This window comes from Saimiri boliviensis, chromosome 12, assembly GCF_048565385.1.
Source record: "Saimiri boliviensis isolate mSaiBol1 chromosome 12, mSaiBol1.pri, whole genome shotgun sequence".
Classification (NCBI taxonomy): domain Eukaryota; kingdom Metazoa; phylum Chordata; class Mammalia; order Primates; family Cebidae; genus Saimiri; species Saimiri boliviensis.
This window is the reverse complement of record NC_133460.1, coordinates 99,911,477-99,932,285: the sequence shown is the minus strand read 5'-3', so window position 1 is coordinate 99,932,285 and position 20,809 is coordinate 99,911,477. Positions and strand designations below refer to the sequence as shown.

At 31.0% G+C, this 20,809-nt stretch overlaps 1 protein-coding gene across 4 annotated transcripts in view; it reads right to left on the bottom strand.

Moving 5' to 3' along the window:
* Window positions 1–20,809, bottom strand: part of ATRNL1 (attractin like 1) — an 811,767-nt gene that overhangs the window by 444,659 nt on the left and 346,299 nt on the right. For all 4 annotated transcript variants that reach the window (XM_039465348.2, XM_074382946.1, XM_074382947.1 and 1 more), the window contains 2 exons: window positions 19,326–19,404; window positions 16,960–17,117 (listed from right to left, as the gene is read on the bottom strand). In XM_039465348.2, coding sequence (XP_039321282.1) covers window positions 16,960–17,117; window positions 19,326–19,404 — 237 coding nt within the window. The remainder of the gene's footprint in view (window positions 1–16,959; window positions 17,118–19,325; window positions 19,405–20,809) is intronic.

Here is a 20,809-nt window from a genome sequence, read left to right as displayed (position 1 = left end):
AAGGAACCTCAAAGTAAACTGATAGAAAGCTAAAAAAGGAAATGTTATAACAAAGATAAAAGTAAACATTAATGATGCAAGAATATGAAGAATGAGAGACCTAATTAAATCAAAATCTAATTTTTTGAGACATTAACAATGTAAGTAAACTGCCAGTTATACTGATCAAGAAGACAGGATGAATGCCCACCTCCAAAACAAGGGAAAAGAGAAATAACCATTGAAACAGTAGAAGTTAAGAGAATGAGAGATCACTTTGCAGACTTCTAAACCAAAAACTCAGTAATCCTATTAAATATAGAGAGCTTGAGTAATTGAGGAAGAGATTTGGAGGGACATTGGTCAAAGGATACAAAATTAAAGTTACATAGGAAGAATAAATTTAACAGATTTACTGTATAGAATGGTGACTAAAGTTAATGATAATATTTTGTATTCTCAGAAAATGTTAAATAATTGTACCACAAAATGGATGTTAAATAATTGTACCACAAAAATGACAGCTATGTGAGGTAATGCATATTTTAATTATCTAGATTTAACCATTTCAAAATATATACATACTTCAAAACATCATGTTTACTTAATAAATGCAGTTTTATCTGTCAATTAGAAATAAATGAGTTTAGCCGGGCTCAGTGGCTCAAGCCTGTAATCCCAGCACTTTGGGAGGCTGAGGCGGGTGGATCACGAGGTCAAGAGACTGAAACCATCCTGGTCAACATGGTGAAACCCCGTCTCTACTAAAAATACAAAAAAATTCGCTGGGCATGGTGGCGTGTGTCTGTAATCCCAGCTACTCAGGAGGCTGAGGCAGGAGAATTGCCTGAACCCAGGAGGCAGAGGTTGCGGTGAGCCGAGATCGCGCCATTGCACTCCAGCCTGGGTTACAAGAGCGAAAATTCGTCTCAAAAAAAAAAAAAAAAAGAAAAGAAATAAATGAGTTTAGAAAAAATGGAGAGCTTAAACGGAACAAATACCATAGATGAAACAGAGGAAGTTATAAAGAAATTTCTCAAAGAAACAGTCAGTAGAGTGAATCGGCAACCAACAGAATGGGAAAAAATTTTTGCAGTCTACCCATCTGACAAGGGGCTGATATCCAGAATTTACAAAGAACTAAAGCAGATCTACAAGAAAAAAACAAACAAGCCCATTCAAAAATGGGCAAAGGATATGAACAGATACTTTACAAAAGAAGACATACAGGAGGCCAACAAACATATGAAAAAATGCTCATCATCACTGGTCATCAGAGAAATGCAAATCAAAACCACATTGAGATACCATCTCACACCAGTTAGAATGGCGATCATTAAAAAATCGGGAAACAACAGATGCTGGAGAGGATGTGGAGAAATAGGAACACTTTTACACTGTTGGTGGGAATGTAAATTAATTCAACCATTGTGGAAGACAGTGTGGCGATTCCTCAAGGACCTAAAAATAGAAATCCCATTTGACCCAGCAATCCCATTACTGGGTATATATCCAAAGGATTATAAATCATTCTACTACAAGGACACGTGCACACGAATGTTCATTGCAGCACTGTTTACAATAGCAAAGACCTGGAACCAACCCAAATGCCCAACGATGATAGACTGGATAGGGAAAATGTGGTACATATACACCATGGAATATTATGCAGCCATCAAAAACGATGAGTTCACGTCCTTTATAGGGACATGGATGAACCTGGAAACCATCATTCTCAGCAAACTGACACAAGAGCAGAAAATCAAACACCGTATATTCTCGCTCATAGGCGGGTGTTGAACAATGAGAACACATGGACACAGGGAGGGGAGCACTACACACTGGGGTCTGTTGGGGGGAAATGGGGGAGGGGCGGGGGGTGGGGAGGTGGGAAGAGATAGCATGGGGAGAAATGACAGATACAGGTGAGGGGACGGAAGGCAGCAAAGCACACTGCCATGTGTGTACCTATGCAACAATCTTGCATGTTCATCACATGTACCCCAAAACCTAAAATGCAATAAAAAAAAAAAAAAGAAAAAAGAAAAAAAAAAAAGAAATTTCTCTACAAAAAGTACTAGTACTAGAGATTTCATAGGGAAATTCTACTAGTTTCAAAGACCAAGTAGTTTAAATGTTCTACATATTTTATAAAGTAATAAAAATGAAAGAACACTTTTTAATTCTTTTTATGAAGAAAGTGTAACGCAGATGTCACATCTGACATAGACAGTACAGATAAAAATCTCGAAATTAAAATATAAAATAGTATAATCTGTAAGTAGAAAGTGAACAGGAAGATTATTTAAAATATGATAAAACAAAATGAAAAAATATAATGTTTAGAAACACCATTCGGCAATTTGCAGAATACTTCATAACCTAAAATCAATGAGATATAGATTTAGAATTTTAAAAGATATGAAAAAGTTCTAAGACTTGACATTTAGTGAAAAACAAAGATAATCAGAAACAGAGTCTCTTCAATTCCAGGTCAAAATTATTACCATTATCCCAAGAAAGAGAGTAGAAGGCACTCTGCTTTTGAGAGATCTAGCATAGGTTTATTCAACTGTATTTGTACAAATGCTACCTGAATATTTCACTTGAGTGGTGGGCCTCTCTCTCTTTCTTTAGATTCTCACAATTAGCCTAAAAAGCACGTCAAACTCTGAAAACATGGGCAAATATGAAATTGATGCTTTCTTAGAGTTTGCCAAAAATAATGAATATTTCAATATGTTAATTTCATCAGCACTCTCAAAACTACTGACCTAGCATATAAAATGCTTTAACAATCATAAGTAAAATGGAATCATAACACTCACATTTAATCATATTTGTATTAAACTTTAAAGGTACATGTGTAAATACTTAAAACAACATATACACATAATAGTTTACACAATTTCTTCTACCATCTAGATTTTATGAAAATTAAGTATGATAAAATTGCTAAATCTAAAGAAATAACTGAGTTACAATTTGTAAAAATAGGTTACATGTATATTCATGTGGTATATGTATGTATTCATTTCTATACTTTATTGTCATGTCAAATTATATTAAATATATTTGGCAATAAGCCAAAATAGTATATGCACAAATGACCCATAAAATATATGCTGAAAATTGAGGGAATAAAAGAATTAAATAAAACTTAAGCAATTAAAATCTATATTTATTATCTCGCTAGTTATTATGAGACAATATCATTAAAATTTCCTAAATTTGCTTAAAACTTCAATCAAGATGCCCTCCCTTTCTTAACAATTTTTTCCCAGCATGAATGTTAAAGAGATCTTTATGTAATACAAGTTTCTGATGACTTCATTAATACATGTTCTTTCATTATTGAAACTATTGTTGATTTATGAAGGCATATGAAATAAATGAGTTAATTTCATATCTGCCTTGTAAGATGCAGATACCTTTTTATAGGAGATGAACATGCAAAAAGTAGTTTCTTTTTCCATTAGCACATGGGTTGGTAAATTAATAATTACTGATAGCACCAAATGTTTTAGTAAAGGCAAAAGCTGTCCAGAATTGTTAAAATATACCATTTTATTTACTTAACAAATGAAATATATACTCTTTTATTAGCAAACAGATTATCCCTTGCTCTTTCTTACCTTTAGTAAAGAAATGGAACCTAAGCAAAGAATATGTAGAAAAATTATTCCACATCTGGGTGCATGCTAAAACAAGGAATATCTAAGACCTTCACCTCTAACTTCTTTTATGTCTAAATTTAAGTTACTAACAACATTCAGTACCGAATAAAGTCTTAGTTTGTATAAATTTTAGATTCTACTTGACACTTGTCTGAGCTTCCTATATTAAGCAACAAATAAAGTATAATTCTTAAATAAAGCTCTAATTCTTGGGACAGTTTCAAACTTTTTTTTTTTTTTTTTTGAGACAGAGTTTCGCTCTTGTTACCCAGGCTGGAGTGCAATGGCGCCATCTCGGCTCACCGCAACCTCCGCCTCCTGGGTTCAGGCAATTCTCCTGCCTCAGCCTCCTGAGTAGCTGGGATTATAGGCACACGCTACCATGCCCAGCTAATTTTTTGTATTTTTAGTAGAGACGGAGTTTCACCATGTTGACCAGGTTGGTCTCGATCTCTCGACCTAATGATCCACCCGCCTCGGCCTCCCAAAGTGCTGGGATTACAGGCTTGAGCCACCGGGCCCGGCCTCAAACTTTTAAATTAAATTTTTATTTGTGTTTTTACTATAATGTATTAGACTAGCCAAAGGGAATAACTCAATAGATGTTTATTAAGGAATAAATTCATTACTTCTTAATTAAAAATTGTATTTGTTCATCCAACCATCAACATGCAAAATAAGGAGAAATATATGATTCACTACTATAAATCTGTTAATAAAAGAAGCATTTTTATTCTCAACAAATTACATAAAAGTTAAGAAAACATGGAAATTTCAAAACTACTACAATTTACATTAACTTATATAATCTTTACTTTGCCATTTGAATAAGCAACTCTTGTAGAGCAATTACAGAAATAAAGACATTTTGAAGAATTGGTAAAAATTCTAAATTTCAACCTACAGCTTTATGCATAGAACCCACTGAATGCTGAATATTCATTTGTAAGGCAATATTTAAAGAACTGCTATAATCCTCTATTCTGCATTGAGTCAATATTTATTTGGGGATTCTACTAACTTATATAACAAAATGAAACAAGAGTCCAGAGCAGGAGTACACTCTTAAGTCACATATACATTTATTATCTGTTGAGAGATTCTGAAATATCTGTGATTCTAAGACATTACATACTAATATTTCATTTGATCAATTATTGTAAACATACTGCCTTCTGAGATCATGGACTAACTAATGACTTCTTAGAAGTATACAGTAGCTCACAAATCAAACCCAAAATGTAATACTTATACTTTAATACCTTTGCCAAAAATTCAATTATTTTTTTAAATTTCAGAGGTAATATTTAATTGTAATTGCCAACAAATCTAGTTAGATTTCTTTCAAATGACTTTTACACACTTCCAGTTCGGGTTTAAAATGGAAGAGTGTCTATAGCTAAGACAAATTTTCTTTTCTTTTTTTTTTTTAATTGCATTTTAGATTTTGGGGTACATGTGAAGAACATGCAAGATTGTTGCATAGGTACACACATGGCAGTGTGGTTTCCTGCCTTCCATCCCCTCACCTGTATCTGTCATTTCTCCCCATGCTATCTCTTCCCACCTCCCCAACCCCCGGCCCTCCCCCATTGCCCCTCAAAGGACCCCAGTGTGTAGTGCACCCCTCCCTGTGTCCATGTGTTCTCATTGTTCAACACCCGCCTATGAGTGAGAAAATGCGGTGTTTGATTTTCTGCTCTTGTGTCAGTTTGCTGAGAATGATGGTTTCCAAGTTCATCCATGTCCCTACAAAGGACAAGAACTCATCGTTTTTGATGGCTGTGTAATATTCCATGGTGTATATGTAACACATTTTCCCTATCTAGTCTATCATCGTTGGGCATTTGGGTTGGTTCCAGGTCTTCGCTATTGTAAACAGTGCTGCAATGAACATTCGTGTGCATGTGTCCTTATAGTAGAATGATTTATAATCCTTTGGATATATACCCAGTAATGGGATTGCTGGGTCAAATGGAGACAGGAAGTAACTAAGATCAGAGCAGAACTGAAGGAAATAGAGACACAAAAAACTCTTCAAAAAATCAATAAATCCAGGAGCTGGTTTTTCGAAAAGATCAACAAAATAGACAGACCACTAGCCAGATTAATAAAAAAGAAAAGAGAGAATAACCAAATTGATGCAATAAAAAACGATAAAGGGGATATCACCACAGATTCCACAGAAATCCAAACCATCATCAGAGATTATTACAAACAACTCTATGCACATAAACTAGTAAACATGGAAGAAATGGATAAATTCCTGGACACCTGCATCCTCCCAAGCCTAAACCCGGAAGAAGCCGAAACCCTGAATAGACCAATAACAAGGTCTGAAGTCGAGGCAGCAATTAAGAGCCTACCACCCAAAAAAAGCCCAGGTCCAGACGGGTTCACAGCCGAATACCACCAGAAATACAAAGAGGAGCTGATACCATTCCTTCTGAAACTATTCCAGACAATCCAAAAAGAGGGAATCCTTCCCAAATCATTTTATGAGACAAATTTTCTTAATATTGTCAAAAGATATAAATGTTTGTTTATAAATTCTTTTCAGTAAATGTTTTATGAATGGAAAAATGTTCAGCCTTAATATTAATACTAATAAGATTACAGTAAAATAAAGCAAGTGTGAGTTAATAGCGGTAGAATGGGATCTGGTGTCAAATGACCAGTCTTATATCTCAATTCCATTGCCTACTGTATGAAACTGAATAAGTTATTTTGTTCATTTATAAATATTTAGATAATAAAAATATATTATAAGTTAGAAATAATAGAGCTAAATCATGTAGAATACCTTGAATAATGCCTGGTACATAATATCCAATCATAAATTTGTTTCTACACTTTAACCAAATAATTTAATTTTGGTACATATGTGTAAAAGAAATCATTTTCCAAAGTAAAAGATGAAGGCACACAAAGATATTCATCACCTTATAATTTTTTAAAATGCAAATAACTCCAAATTTCCAGCAACAGACAATGGAAACATTTTGGATAAGGAGTGAACAAACTTTTCTTTAAAAGAAACAGACAGCAAATATTTGCTGCTTTGTGAGCCAGATGGTCTCTGGTTTTGCTACTCAATTCTGTCAATGTCTTATAAATGCAACATATCTTCCTTGTCTGAATTTCCAGAACATTTGACCCTATCATAACTAGTATTATCTTATAGCTTTTAGAAAATCTGCCATTCTCTATATGTGTTTCTTACATATTTGTTATATATTATTCACATTTGTAATTCTAATTAGCATAGTTAATACATCTTTAATTAACTGATAAAATTGATGAACAATTTCTAACACTACCTTTTAAGTTTATGTCACCCTTGGTTGGTTTAATGGCAAAAGAATTGTAACTTTTTTAAAAAGGAAAAGGTACATTTGAAAATACATACGATAATTTCCTCAAGCACATAAAAATTTGGAAGACAAGAAGCATAAATAACATTATTCTATGTGACATTTCGAAAAAACACATATACCAGGGCAACTTCATCATTACAATTTTGATAGCCTTGCTTTTTGAATCATATGTATAAGATAAAACATCCTTTTTAATAACTACTTAACCAGTAGTTTTCCATATGTGTGTGTTCAAATGACTCCTCTATGTTGGAAATGCTAATTTATTTGTGATAGACATCAGTATTAGGATTCACTTCTTCTTCCATTTTGTTCTGTATAACTCCATCAATATTAGCAAGGAAATTAACCAGTCTAGAATGGAAATTAGAATTGCAAATTGAAGAGTAATTCCTATCATCATTCTCATTAAAAAAACTAATCTAAATTATGACATCACTTTGCAGATTGACAAAACAGTGAATCGTCAAAACCTGTTTGTTCAGAAACAGGTAATTTAGACTCAATCTAATTTAATTTAATTTAAACTGTGATATAAAATGTTGATAAACAGCACCATTGTAGGAAAATACAAAGTACTTAAGTTTAACACACTTTCTTTTTTTGAAGTTATTAGCACTACTGCTAAAGTAGTAATTTTTTTCTATTTTTTATTGTCAAGATTTAATTGCATGGCATTATAAATCATGAAGAATAAGTGCTACCAAAATAAAAATCTCATATTAGAAACTCATGCAAATGAACTCAATGGCATGATTCCAGCATTCCAAAACAAAAAGATTTCCCCATTGTTTAATTACTACATTATTGAAACATTTATCACATAACACTGCTATATGTCTCACAATCACAACTAGAATTTCTAAAGGATCTTAAATCCTTAAGAAATTTAAATGCTAAAGAGATTGGCAAACTAAAACATAAAACACTCTATTGAAGACAATGAAGAAAACTTTTGTTTGATTTACATTAGATTAAAATAGCTTTCCAAAGTACATAAATTAATCAAATAATATGTTATTGATTAATTTAACAATTAATGATATTGATTAATTTAATTAATTGATTAATGTCATTGATTAATTTAACAATGTTATTGATTAATTTAATTAATAAATTGATGTTATTGATTTAATTAATTAATTAATTAATGTTATTGATTAATTTAACAATTAATTAAATGGCAGAGAGTCTCAATGGCTAAATTAATGTCTGATTGATTCTGTACAAATAGCCACCAACTTAAAATTGCCTACTCTAGTAAGCATATTATGCATTTGACATTTTAAAACATTTCTTGATTTCCAGAATTCCATTAATAGGTATAAGACTATGGAACTACAAAAAAATTTTACAACACATATAATTTAGGAACAGTTAAAAAAAAAACTTCTAATTAGTTATCAAAATCTTGGTACAGTATTAACAAAAAATGTTTAAAATCCTCAACAAAGATATTTATTCCTCAGACATCTTTATAACTATAAAGAAAAACAGAAATCGTGCTTGACTAACAAACAGAAGGAAATGTATTGTTAGCATAAAGTGTTGCTAACAATATGAAAGGGAAGAATAAATCATCAGGTTTTCAATAAGCAGAAAGCTTTCAGTTCTAGCAGTTTTCAGTTATGTGCATTAGTTGACATTTTTAACTGGGTATGCCTGCTGTATTGAATAAAATCTCATGATTTCTCCAACCCAACCTATAAATATTCACTCAAGATCTAAAATCTTAAGTGAATGAGTCCACTGGTAAATTTAGGTCACCTGTCTAACTTCCTCCTGACCTATAATGGTGAAAGAAAAAAAAAAATCTCCTGGAAAATAGTTTTTGACTTCTATGCTGGAAGTTATGGGACTTGGAGTCACAATCCCAATAAGGAAAAAACATCTGATGAAATAACTAATTAAGGTACGTACTATTATCATCTCCTATTTGACAGTGGAAGAAATGGAAAGACTGCAACTTAAACAAAAACAAAAAAAACCCTTGTAATTAAAGAATTTCAAATTGAGGTAGTAGTCTGACTTAGAACCTGTGTTCTTAATACCTACTGCTTACAGCGAGAGGGCAAACAATTGTCACCCAGAATTAAGATAAGAATATCTACATTAGAACTGGCATTGATGGAAAATATTGTCAAACTACTTTCAGAAATGACCTTAAGCTTATTAACTTGTGCCTAGCCTTTGTTTAATTGTGAATATAACCTCCTTTTATACCTAACAATTAGCAATTATTTTTTTCTTACAACTGGCATATTCAACTTATCAAAGTTTATTTATGTTTATTGTTTCACTTATTTATCCCCTATCAGCCCTTAAAGTCCTTTACAGAAGAAACTATATATTTTTAAAATATTTTCAGCACTTAGCTGAGGTAACTAAAGAAATAGTTTTTCAATTAATAGATGAGCAACATATTTCTCTAGAGAAAGGAATGTATAGATAAAATATGCTCTTTTATTATACTCTTAAGATAGATTTAACATGCAATGTAGATAGTTTATTAGTACAATAAAAGATTTCTCCCTTATATTTACAAAAAGCACACTGGTTTCTTATTTAATAATAACCAAAATTCTTTCTTCTCCCAAAATGAAATTTTATAGTAAGTTGTTTTGTTAGTTAAGGTCATATGAAAGAAATAAATACAGAATGTAAAAATGATGAGTAAAAAGAAATACATGAGAGAGGACAGATGTTTGGGGAGCTGAAAGTAGTTTGATGCATAGATTTAAGAAAGATTAAAAAGAACATTTTCTAAAAATAAAAGTGACCCTTTATGTAAATGTACATGCACAAACTACTACAATATCAAAAAACAAGAAGAAAATCTGACAATATTCAAAAAAGAAAGACATCACCAAAAATAATTGGAAATCTCCATAATCTTTTCAGTAATTGATAGAAGTAGAAAGAAAATCATCAATAATCTCAGACACTGAATAACAGTCAAATAAATATCCAAATGACATTAAAAGAATAACGAGAGCAGAAGGCACTTTGCTTTTTAAGCACATGGATTTTCTGCAAAATAAAATATATGCCCAAAAAAGCCTTAATAAAATTAAAAGGATTAAAACCGTAGATTTCCTCTGACAATAGAGAAAACTGAATTGGAAATTAATTAAAAGTAGACACTGGAAATATTCCAAAGTATATGAGAATTAAATAAGACATTTCAGAATAACTTACACCTCAAAGAAAATATCACAGGGAAAAATCAGGAAATATTTTGGATTAAATAAAAATGAATATACAATATATAAAAACATATAAAATGTGATCAAAGCAGTGCAGAGAGGTTAATTTATAGCTTAGAGCATATATTAGAAAAAATAAAAGTTCTAAAATCAATGATTTAAACTCTCACTGTAGAAAGATGTGAAACAAGAGTGAAAAAAATGAAATAACTTGTCTTTGCTTGTTATGATGAGCAGTTATAATTTTTGTATGACTTGTAGTAGAAGTAATCAACCAAATACACATCAGCAAAACATAAAGAAGTAAATTTATCTTAAATATTATTGGAATTTTTTTTTTTTTTTTTTTTTTTTGAGACGGAGTTTCACTCTCGTTACCCAGGCTGGAGTGCAATGGCGCCATCTCGGCTCACAGCAAACTCTGCCTCCTGGGTTCAGGCAATTCTCCTGCCTCAGCCTCCTAAGTAGCTGGGATTACAGGCACGCGCCACCATGCCCAGCTAGTTTTTTGTATTTTTAGTAGAGACGGGGTTTCACTATGTTGACCAGCATGGTCTCGATCTCTCGACCTCGTGATCCACCCGCCTCGGCCTCCCAAAGTGCTGGGATTACAGGCTTGAGCCACCGTATGGGAAATTTTTAAATAGGTAAGGTAAATAATGAGAAGATCAAAAACTCTCTTAAATACCAATTTGTAATAATTTAGAACAATTATTACAGTGTAATAGCTATAGTTTTGTTTCACATTACTATGTCATTTAATCATCATGATAACCCTATAATTAAGCACTATTAGTAATCTTTATTTTGTAGATTGGATAATTGAAGCTCAGATGAATGAATGACTTGACTGAAATTACAAATATGGGAAAGACAGATGTAACAGAAGTTGAAGAAACAGTTATTCCAAATGGAGAAAAGAAATCAGTGAAATACACCACAGAGAATTAAATACTATAAGGACTAAGAAATAATCTATTGACACTGAATTACTTCCATTGATAATAACTAGAATCATTGCTGACATCATAACTGACAAACTGATAGGTCTAGTTTAAAGGTGTTTTGCTACATATTAACTTCCTAATTTTCAAAATACATTACCTAATGTATATAAATAATAGCAGCATTTCATGATAATAATTGAAAAAGACATACATATTCTAGAACTTTACAACTGGTCTCTAATCATATTTATAATCTGTTTCCTGTTCTCTTTCACTGCAAATGAATATATATATAGAAATTGGTACTCCTATGAAGGGTGAAGACACTTTACTTCTGCTTAAAATTATCCTCCATTTTTGATGCCTATAATATATGTATAGGATGAAAAAGAGAAGGTTTTGTTTGATGTGCAGTGATGCAAAGTGCATAATTAAATCGTAGTTTAATAAGACAAGGATTATTCATTATGATATTAACTAATTTCAATCATCTCCACAACTCATTAACATGAAAAAAAACATTAAAAACATCATAAGATCCCAAATGATACTCTTTAAAAACCTCTATATCTCCCTTCCATCCCTCCTCTATTTCACCCACCACAGTCCCTAACTTCCAGGCATCTATTAACCTGAAAATAATGGCTCAAAACTTCCCAAATCTTATGATATATGGATGTTCAGATCCATGAAGCTGAACATCACCAAACAGATTCAATCTAAAAATGACTTCACTAAGACACCTCAGAATCAGATCATGACCCACCACATACAAGAGAATACTTCTAAGGATATCAACAGATTTCTCAGCAGAAACCTCACAGGTAAGGAGTGAGATGATATATTTGAAGTGCTGAAAGAAAAATACTGCCAACCAAGAATACTGTACCTGGCAATGTTGTTCTTCAGAAATGAAGGAGAAATAAAAGCTGACAAGCAAAAGCTGAAGAAATTCATCACTACTAGATCTGCCTTACAATAAATGGCAACAGAATTGCTTCATAATGAAGCCCAAAGTTAGCAGAAAGAAGGAAATAATAAAGATCATGGCAGAAATGAAATACAGGATAGAAAAACAATAGAAAAGATAAACAGTTGGTTCTTAAAACAATTTTAAAAATTGACAAATCTTTCACAGGACTAACCAAGGAAAAAGAGACAATACTTAAACAAATATAAATGTATAAGGAGACATTACTACGGTCACCATAGATACCAAAAGGTCATAAGAAATGACTATGGGCAATTTTATGCCAACAAACTACATAACTTAGAAAACAATGAATAAATTCCTAGAAAAATACAACTTGCCAAGACTGAATCATGTGAAAATAGGAAACTTGATCACACCAACAATAATTAAGATGATTGAATCAGGTATAAAAAACTTTCCAACAAAGAAAAGCCCAGGAATAGATGGCTTCACTGGTGAATTCTAACAAACATTTAAAGCATTAACACCAAGCCATCTCAAACTCTTCCAAAAATATGAAGTAGAGTGAACCCTTCCAAACTTATGCTGTAAGGCCAGCATTTCTCTGACACTCAAGTAAGACAAAGAGACTACAAGAAAAGAAAATCAATGGCATTTCACAGATGTTGGTAAAAGGATACAAAATTTTAGTTAAATAGGAGGATTAAGTTGAAAATTTCTATTGTACAACATGGTGACTATAGATAATAATGCTGTATTCTGGTATTTAAAAAATAAATACAATGGTGAAATATCAGTAAGAGGGATAACAAACAAATACATACATAAATACTGTGGTACCACCGCTTACCATAGGGAACATATGGGGGGAAAATTATAAGCCAATGTCCTTGATGAACATAAATGCAAATATCCTAAACAAAATGCTAGCCAACCACATTTTATTCAACAGCACATTAAAAGTATCATAAAACATGATCAAGTGGGATTTATCCCAGGGATGCATGGATGGTTCAAAATATATGAACCAAAATGTGATATACCACATTAAAAGAATGAAAAACAAAAATCATATTATCATCTCAATAGATACTGAAAAAGCATTTGACAAAATTTAACACTGTTTCATGATTTAAAAAAAAAAGCTTTCAACAAATTAGGTTTAAAGGAAATGTACCTCAAAACAATAAAGAATATATAATAACAATCCAATATCTAACATCCCACACTACAGTAAAATGCAGCAAGTTTTTCCTCTAATTTTAGGAAAGAGAAAAGAATGTCCAGTTTCACTACTTCTATTCAATGTAGTACTGGTAGACCTAGACACAACAAGTAGACAAGGAAAAATAAAAGGCTTCCAAATTGGAAAAGAAGAAGAAAACTTGTCTGTGTTTGCAGATCACAAATGTTCTCATACACGGGAAACCCTAGAGACCACCGGTAAACTGTTAAAACTAATAAACTCAGTCCAGTTGCAGGATACAAAATCAACATACAAAAATCAGTTGCAATTCTACACATTAACAATGAACTCTCCAAAACAAAAGTTAACCAAACATTCATATTTAAAATATAATCATAAATAATAAAATAATTAAGTTTAACAAAGGAAATGAAAGACCTGCACACTGAAAATTATAAAGCACCGATGAAAGAAACTGAAATCATCAAAAATAAATGGAAAACTATCCTATGTTCATTGATTGGAAGAATTAACATTGTTTAAATAGCCATACTACCCAAAGTGATCTACAGAGTCAATACAATTGCTATCAAAATTCCGATGACATTTTTCACAGAAATAGAAAAAACTCCAAAAATTCAAAAGGAACCAAAAAAGACTGCAAATAGTCAAAGAAATTTTGTAAAAAGGAGAACAAAGCTGGAGGCATCACACTTCCTGATTTCCAACTATATTAAGAATCTATAGTAATCAAAACAGTAAGTTGCTGGCATAAAAGTACATTAATAACAGTGGAGGAGAATAGAAAGCCTAGAAATAAACCCACACACAAGGTCAACTGATCTTTGACTCAGTGCCAGGAATAAACAATGAGGAAAAGATAGTCTCTTCAATAAATGGTATTGGTAACACTGGTATATCTATATGCAGAAGATGAAATTCTAATTGTACTTTATATCATACAAAAAAATCAACTCAAAATGAATTAAAGATGTAAATATAAGACCTATAATTATAAAAATCCTGAACAGAATAAAGGGACTAAGCTCCTTGACACTGGCCTTATTGATGATGTTTTTGGATATGATACCAGAAATGCAGGCAACAAAAGCAAATATAAGCAAGTGGGACCGCATCAAACTGAAAAAAATTTCCTTGCATGGCAAAGGAAAACAATCAACAAACTGAAGAGGAAACTTGCAGAATAGAAAAAAATATTTGCAAACAATCCATTCAATAAGGAGTTAACATCCAAAATATGTAAGGAAATCATGAAACTCAATAGCAAGTAAACAAAAACCCAATTTAAAAAATGGACAAATGACCTGATTATAGTTTTCTCCAAAGAAGATATACGAATGATCAATAGGTATATGAAATGGTGCTCAGTATTTCTAATTATCTTAGAAATCCAAATTAAAACCACAATGAGATATCACCTCACAGCTGTTATGATGGTGAATATCAAAAATACAAAAGATAACAAGTGTTAGAATAGATGTAGAGCAATGGAAATTCTTAAACACAATTGGTGGAATGTAAATTGGTACAGCCATTATGTAAAGCAGTATGAGGATTCCTCAAAAAATTAAAAATAGAACTACCAATGATCCAGCAATCCCACTACTGGGGATATATTCAAACTAAATGAAATCAATATCTCAGAGATACAGCTGCACTCTCACATTCTTTGAAACATTATTTCCAAAAGCCAAAATATAAAAACAAGCTGTGTCCATGGATAGGTGAAGGCATAAAAAATTGTGATATATATATCTATATGATTCATATATATAATATGTATTTATATACATACATACGCACAACAATAGAATATTATTCAGCCTTCAAAAAGTAGGAAATCTGGCCATTTGTGACAATACAGAAGAAACAGAAGGATATTATGCTAAATAAACAAGTCAATCACAAAAAGACAAATATTGCATGATATCACTTGTAAGTGGAATTTGAAAAACTTGTGAACTTATTGAAAGGGAGTACAATGATGGCTTCTAGTGTTTAAAATCATAATTAAAATAGTTTTACTGTGGTTTGTATAATATAATTTAAAGTTTATTATAGTTTTATAAATAAGCACATATATTAATACTTCTTGCTTTAATATATCATATTCCTTAGGCATAATGTAATGAGTTTAATAAAAAGGAGAAATTAGGCCTACATATCTTGTCCATCTCAATTATTTTCCACCCTGTATTATTTTCAGAGAGTGGAGTATTTCAACCCCATTACACAAATTTTGATTTCTCTTCCAGAAGAATAAGTTCTCAAAAAAACCCAATTTAGAAAGTTAATTTCTAACCACTAAGTATTCAAGAACATTCTAAAATAACTATGTAATGGTTTTTTCAAAATTATATAAATGAGAAACAAAGGACAGGAAGCAATTTAAAATACAATAATCATATCAATTCTGATTACTATTTAGTAAATTCTATAGATGAACCCTTTCCCTTTCAAACATAACTGAATAAAAGAAGTGAAATTTGATAAATATTTGACTATGAATCTTAGGAAATAAAGTTATATATCCTCAATGTTAAAATTTTAAAAAATATTTATGGTATTTTTCTTACTGTATCAACTTCTAAATCAATCACTATACAATGAAGAAGTAAATTTCTCAAATTAATTTCCAACAGTTTACCAAATAGTAATTTATACTCATATTTCTTGAACAGTTCAGTAATTACCTTAAGTGTTAAATCAACCTTAAAAATAAGAAGAAAAATTTTTTCCAGTAAACATGATTTTTAAAATTACTCATTCTTTCCACAAATCATACAGAAATTAATATAAATAAAACCTGCAAACACTTCTAGTTACAGAGCATATACTGTAATTTACTAATACATAGGGAAGGGATGATCTGAAAATCTTTTTAAGATTTTAAAACATAGAAGCCATGAACAGGGATTTATATATATAAGCTATCCAAATAATTAATGTAAATTAAATCTAATCAATCAATTGTAAAGGAATGAGAATGAATAAATCCCAACATTCCAACAGATAGGCTTTTCCTTCATGAAAATAATATAAATTAAGAACATAAACTATGACTACAAGATAGAAGGACTATTCCAATTCTTTCCTAGAAGTAAATCTGAAGCTTTCAGTAACCATAACAAAAACGAAATGAAAAACACATATATAATATAGATTAGGAAATTGATGATATGTGGTAACAGATCTTAAAGAGGTACTTTAAGTACCGTTAATTCTAAATCTTTAATGAAAGATCAGATTATTTTCAGAATGTGCTAAAGCAAAAATAAGATTAAACACAGAAAATAATTTCAAGTGAGGTTATATGAGAAGGCTATTTATTTAACCCTCACTTAAAGTATAGAATAAATCAGAAAATCAAAACATTTCAGTTATTTCAGGTTTTGCTGCATTTCTTAGTACATAATAATCACTGAAATATTTAAATACAGAGTTTGTGGGTTCCACGAGTGTTTTATGAAAAAATTCATCATCACTGACATTCACAGACCTTATTTGTCAAGGGTCAATACAGTTTTAGTATTAGTCAAATCAAGAAATATATATATACCATCACTTTGGACAAAAGTGTCACTTTTTTTAAATGAAAGAAGGTCATTAGAAGTAAATACTTTAACACTTACCTGTATTTTAATAGGCCAGGAAAAGTTGCTGACGTACACATAGAATGTAATGTTAGGATTGCTTCTAAAGTTAAATTTTTCATAGGAAAAACTATCTCTGTATTCCTTTATATTATTCTTGGAAACTATAGGAGTCTCTTCCCCAGATATTGTTCCAGCTAAAACGTAAATAATTTAAATAATTAATATTAGGAAATATCTTTATGAATTTTAAAATGTATATTACACTTGGTTTTTTATAATTGCTCTTATAAAATTATAATTATCAAAATATACTCATGTTTATAATTTCAAATTAAAGAAAATAAGTTTGACATAAATATGATGGAAATAAATTTAGTATAAAAGTTATTTTAAAAACTGCTACCATTGATTAAGTGCTATGTACTAGGCACTGGTTTAGAGACTTTATAACACTTTTTTAAAAACACTAATATCTCAGAGGTATTATTAACTCTATTTTTCAGATTCAAACCTGAGCCTCAGAAAGATTAAAGCACTTGCCCCAAGTTCATAGCTACTAAGCAGTAAACTCCTCTTTGGAACTCAGGTACATATGACTCTAGAAAACGAGCTCATTCTGTTTACAAGTCCACAGAGCATTTCAAAACAAATCAGATCATACTTTCGTGTGTCTCAATCTAATTTTAAAACGTAAAAAATAAATCAATTTATTTGTCTTAACACACATTGAACAATCACTGCTTTAAATAAATTGGGTGGAGGCCATAATTTACAACAGGCGCTAAATGCTCAATTAGTTTAACACCTTTTGAGTGCTCAATAAGCATTTACTGAACTTAATGAAATAGAACAAAGCATTTCCAACAATCTTAACAATACTTTCACCTTAATCAATAGTAAAAATATGTAGAATTAGTATACTAGGTAACTGAATTAATTTTTAACTAACCACCTCTTCCGTAATCAGCTTGTGTGCTTTTATAAAATGCAGATTCCATGACTCCATCTCCAAACCCAATAAACAAAAATTTCTGAGGTTTGGTCTGAAACTCTGAAAGAACACGTGATTTCTTGCATACTAAAATCATCGTTCTAATGTGATTAGAAATGTATTACAGACATTTTGTAGATAGATTTTTAAACCCTTACAGTTTTGTACTGGTCAGAAATAACTTTCATATTAACAGGATAAGTTGTTATAAATGTTTCATTAACAAAACCTGCAATGCCAACATTTTACTATGTTTGGCACTAACAGCAACAAAATGTCTATTTGCCTGAATTTTAATTTTTTAAATGTAATATATAAATTCTGAAATTGCAAAAGATCTAATTCTTGAATTCTATGTATCCATAATATTCTACCTATGAAAATGGCACAATGACTTAATTTTCAGAAATAAAATATAAACTCTTAAGAATCCATGAATTTTCTATAAAAAAAAGAAACAACTTCCAGCACATTTATGCAATAGTATACCTTTGATATAGAAAACAGATATCAATAACATTTTTTAAAAGAAAGTAAAAATAAAATTAAAGTAAGAAGGGCTGGGCACAGTGGCTTATGTCTGTATTCCCAGCACTTTGGGAGGCCGAGGCCTGTGGATCATGAGGTCAAGAGATTGAGATTATCCTGGCCAATGTGGTGAAATTCTGTCTCTGCTAAAAATACAAAAATTAGCTGGGCATGGTGGTGTGCACCTGTAGTCCCAGCTACTCAGGAGGCTGGGGCAGGAGAATCACTTGAACCCAGGAAGCAGAGGTTACAGTGAATCCAGATTGTGCCACTGCACTCCAGTCTGGTGACAGAGCAGGACTTGATCTCAAAAAAAAACCTAAGAATACATTTCATAATTCAACATTAAAATTTGAACAGCTTCTCAGATATGCTTTTTTAAGTCAGTAACTTAAATTTATTAACCTTATTATGAAACACATATTATCTGTTTTTTAACTCCTCTGAGCCTTGAAGCTGACAAGGGGTTATATTTTCTAAGCTTGATAATAATAGCATGCACAGAAGAATTTCATTGTTTTATATAAATATTAAGGTTAATTACATTTATATTTTCAATAGTGAATCAAATAATTGAAATTTCAGTCTCTAGTCATTAAAGAAGCAATTTATCTTAATTAAAATCACATTTTATAACATTGCCATTTAAAAATTTAATTTAGTGTATAATATTTGTTACCAATCTAATTTTAATTGAATAAAGGAGAAAGTTAACAAAATAATGAAGCTCTCTTTTCTCTATTTATTATCAGTAACAGCTAAATAATAATGGCATATCACATTTTTAAAATTTCATTTATTTAATTAACAGTAGAAGATAATGTTAGAACAACTTCCAGATAGGAACACATGTAAAGGAGGTATAACATCAACGTTTTTTTACCTGTTGAGCCAACAGACCACGTAATGTTGAGATTAAAGTTGTTTGACGCATTAATTGATATATCCAGATTTTTGTTTGACTATCAGAAAAGAAAATATTAAGGTTAAAAAATAAAAATTAAACCAGATATATATGATTTAGTCTACTGATTTAATTATGTCTGTTTTATTTCTTAAACTCTATACATTTTGTAAATATTCAGCTGAATATATGTAGATGCCATTTATACATTTTAATAAAGAAATGTGTAATAAATTCAAAAGTAGATTTCAAGTTTCTCATTTATTTTCTTTAACATAATTTGGCCTTTTGCATGTAAGCCAGAGGCTCCTGTATTTTAATATTTTTATTTGAGTTCTCTTTGCTTAGTTGTAAACTAAGCTTAGTTTAAATTAAGTATTTGTATTTTGATTCTTTTTGCTGAGTTTAAATAATATAGGTTTGGATTAGTCCCAAGTAATTTTAGAACAATATAAGATTATTTTGTTAAAAGACTTCTTGTTAGGTGTATATTTTTATTATTACACCCATATTTTCTAGTGGGAAGAATTATATACATAAACTAAAACTTTCAGATAAAGATGAACCTACTCCAAAAAACCAGCAGATCACATTGTTTCCACAGCAATACAGAGGAACACTGAGAATTTAATTTTATGTCCGTCAACTCATTTCTTGTCATTCATTAGTAGAGTACAGACTCTTTCCATCTAATTTCAGGGAAGTATGCCTAAGAGATTTTTTAAAATATTATTGTGATTTTCTTACTCTAAGAGGTAAGGAGCAGAAAGTAGGTATGTTTATAACTATTTGTTCCTGTGGAAAGGCAAAGAATGATGGTCATAATGGGTAAGTTTAGCTTCAGATACTGAGCGTATTATGCTTTATTATAAATATTCTCTACAAAGACTTGTAGAAAAATCTGTACTGCTAAGATGTAGCTAGTGAAATGGAGTAAAAGATAGAAAATACATTAATTTATTAGTTTTACTATTTTTCTGAATGATAAAGCAGGTAAGCCAATAGGAAAAAAACCTTCCCAATTCTGAGTGGCTCATAGGAGAAAGTAAATATGGAAGCAATTAAATTCCCTTTTTCTGATATAACAGTCTTAGGGAAAACTGACAAGCAAATGGCCTTTTCCTCATGAATAGCAGGAGAAATAAGGAACATCATAAAAGGTAAAGGCTGTTCGATGATGTGGGATGGCTATCCCATTTGAAAGATGTGTAATCCCCAATCTTACACCTCCAAATGACATCTACTCTTAATGATTTCCCTACATGGAAGTAGAGCGTAGCCTCTGCAAAGAACTAGTAACAGTGTTCCATAGCCATCAAATGATTTTCTCACAGTTTCCAGGAGGCAAATAAGATTTCAAGAAGAATGATCATCTTGAAAGAGCATGTAAAATAAAATTTGTTTTAAGGTTGAGTGATTGCCATGCATATTTTTCAGGGTAGTGCATAGTAATACTGTGGAGA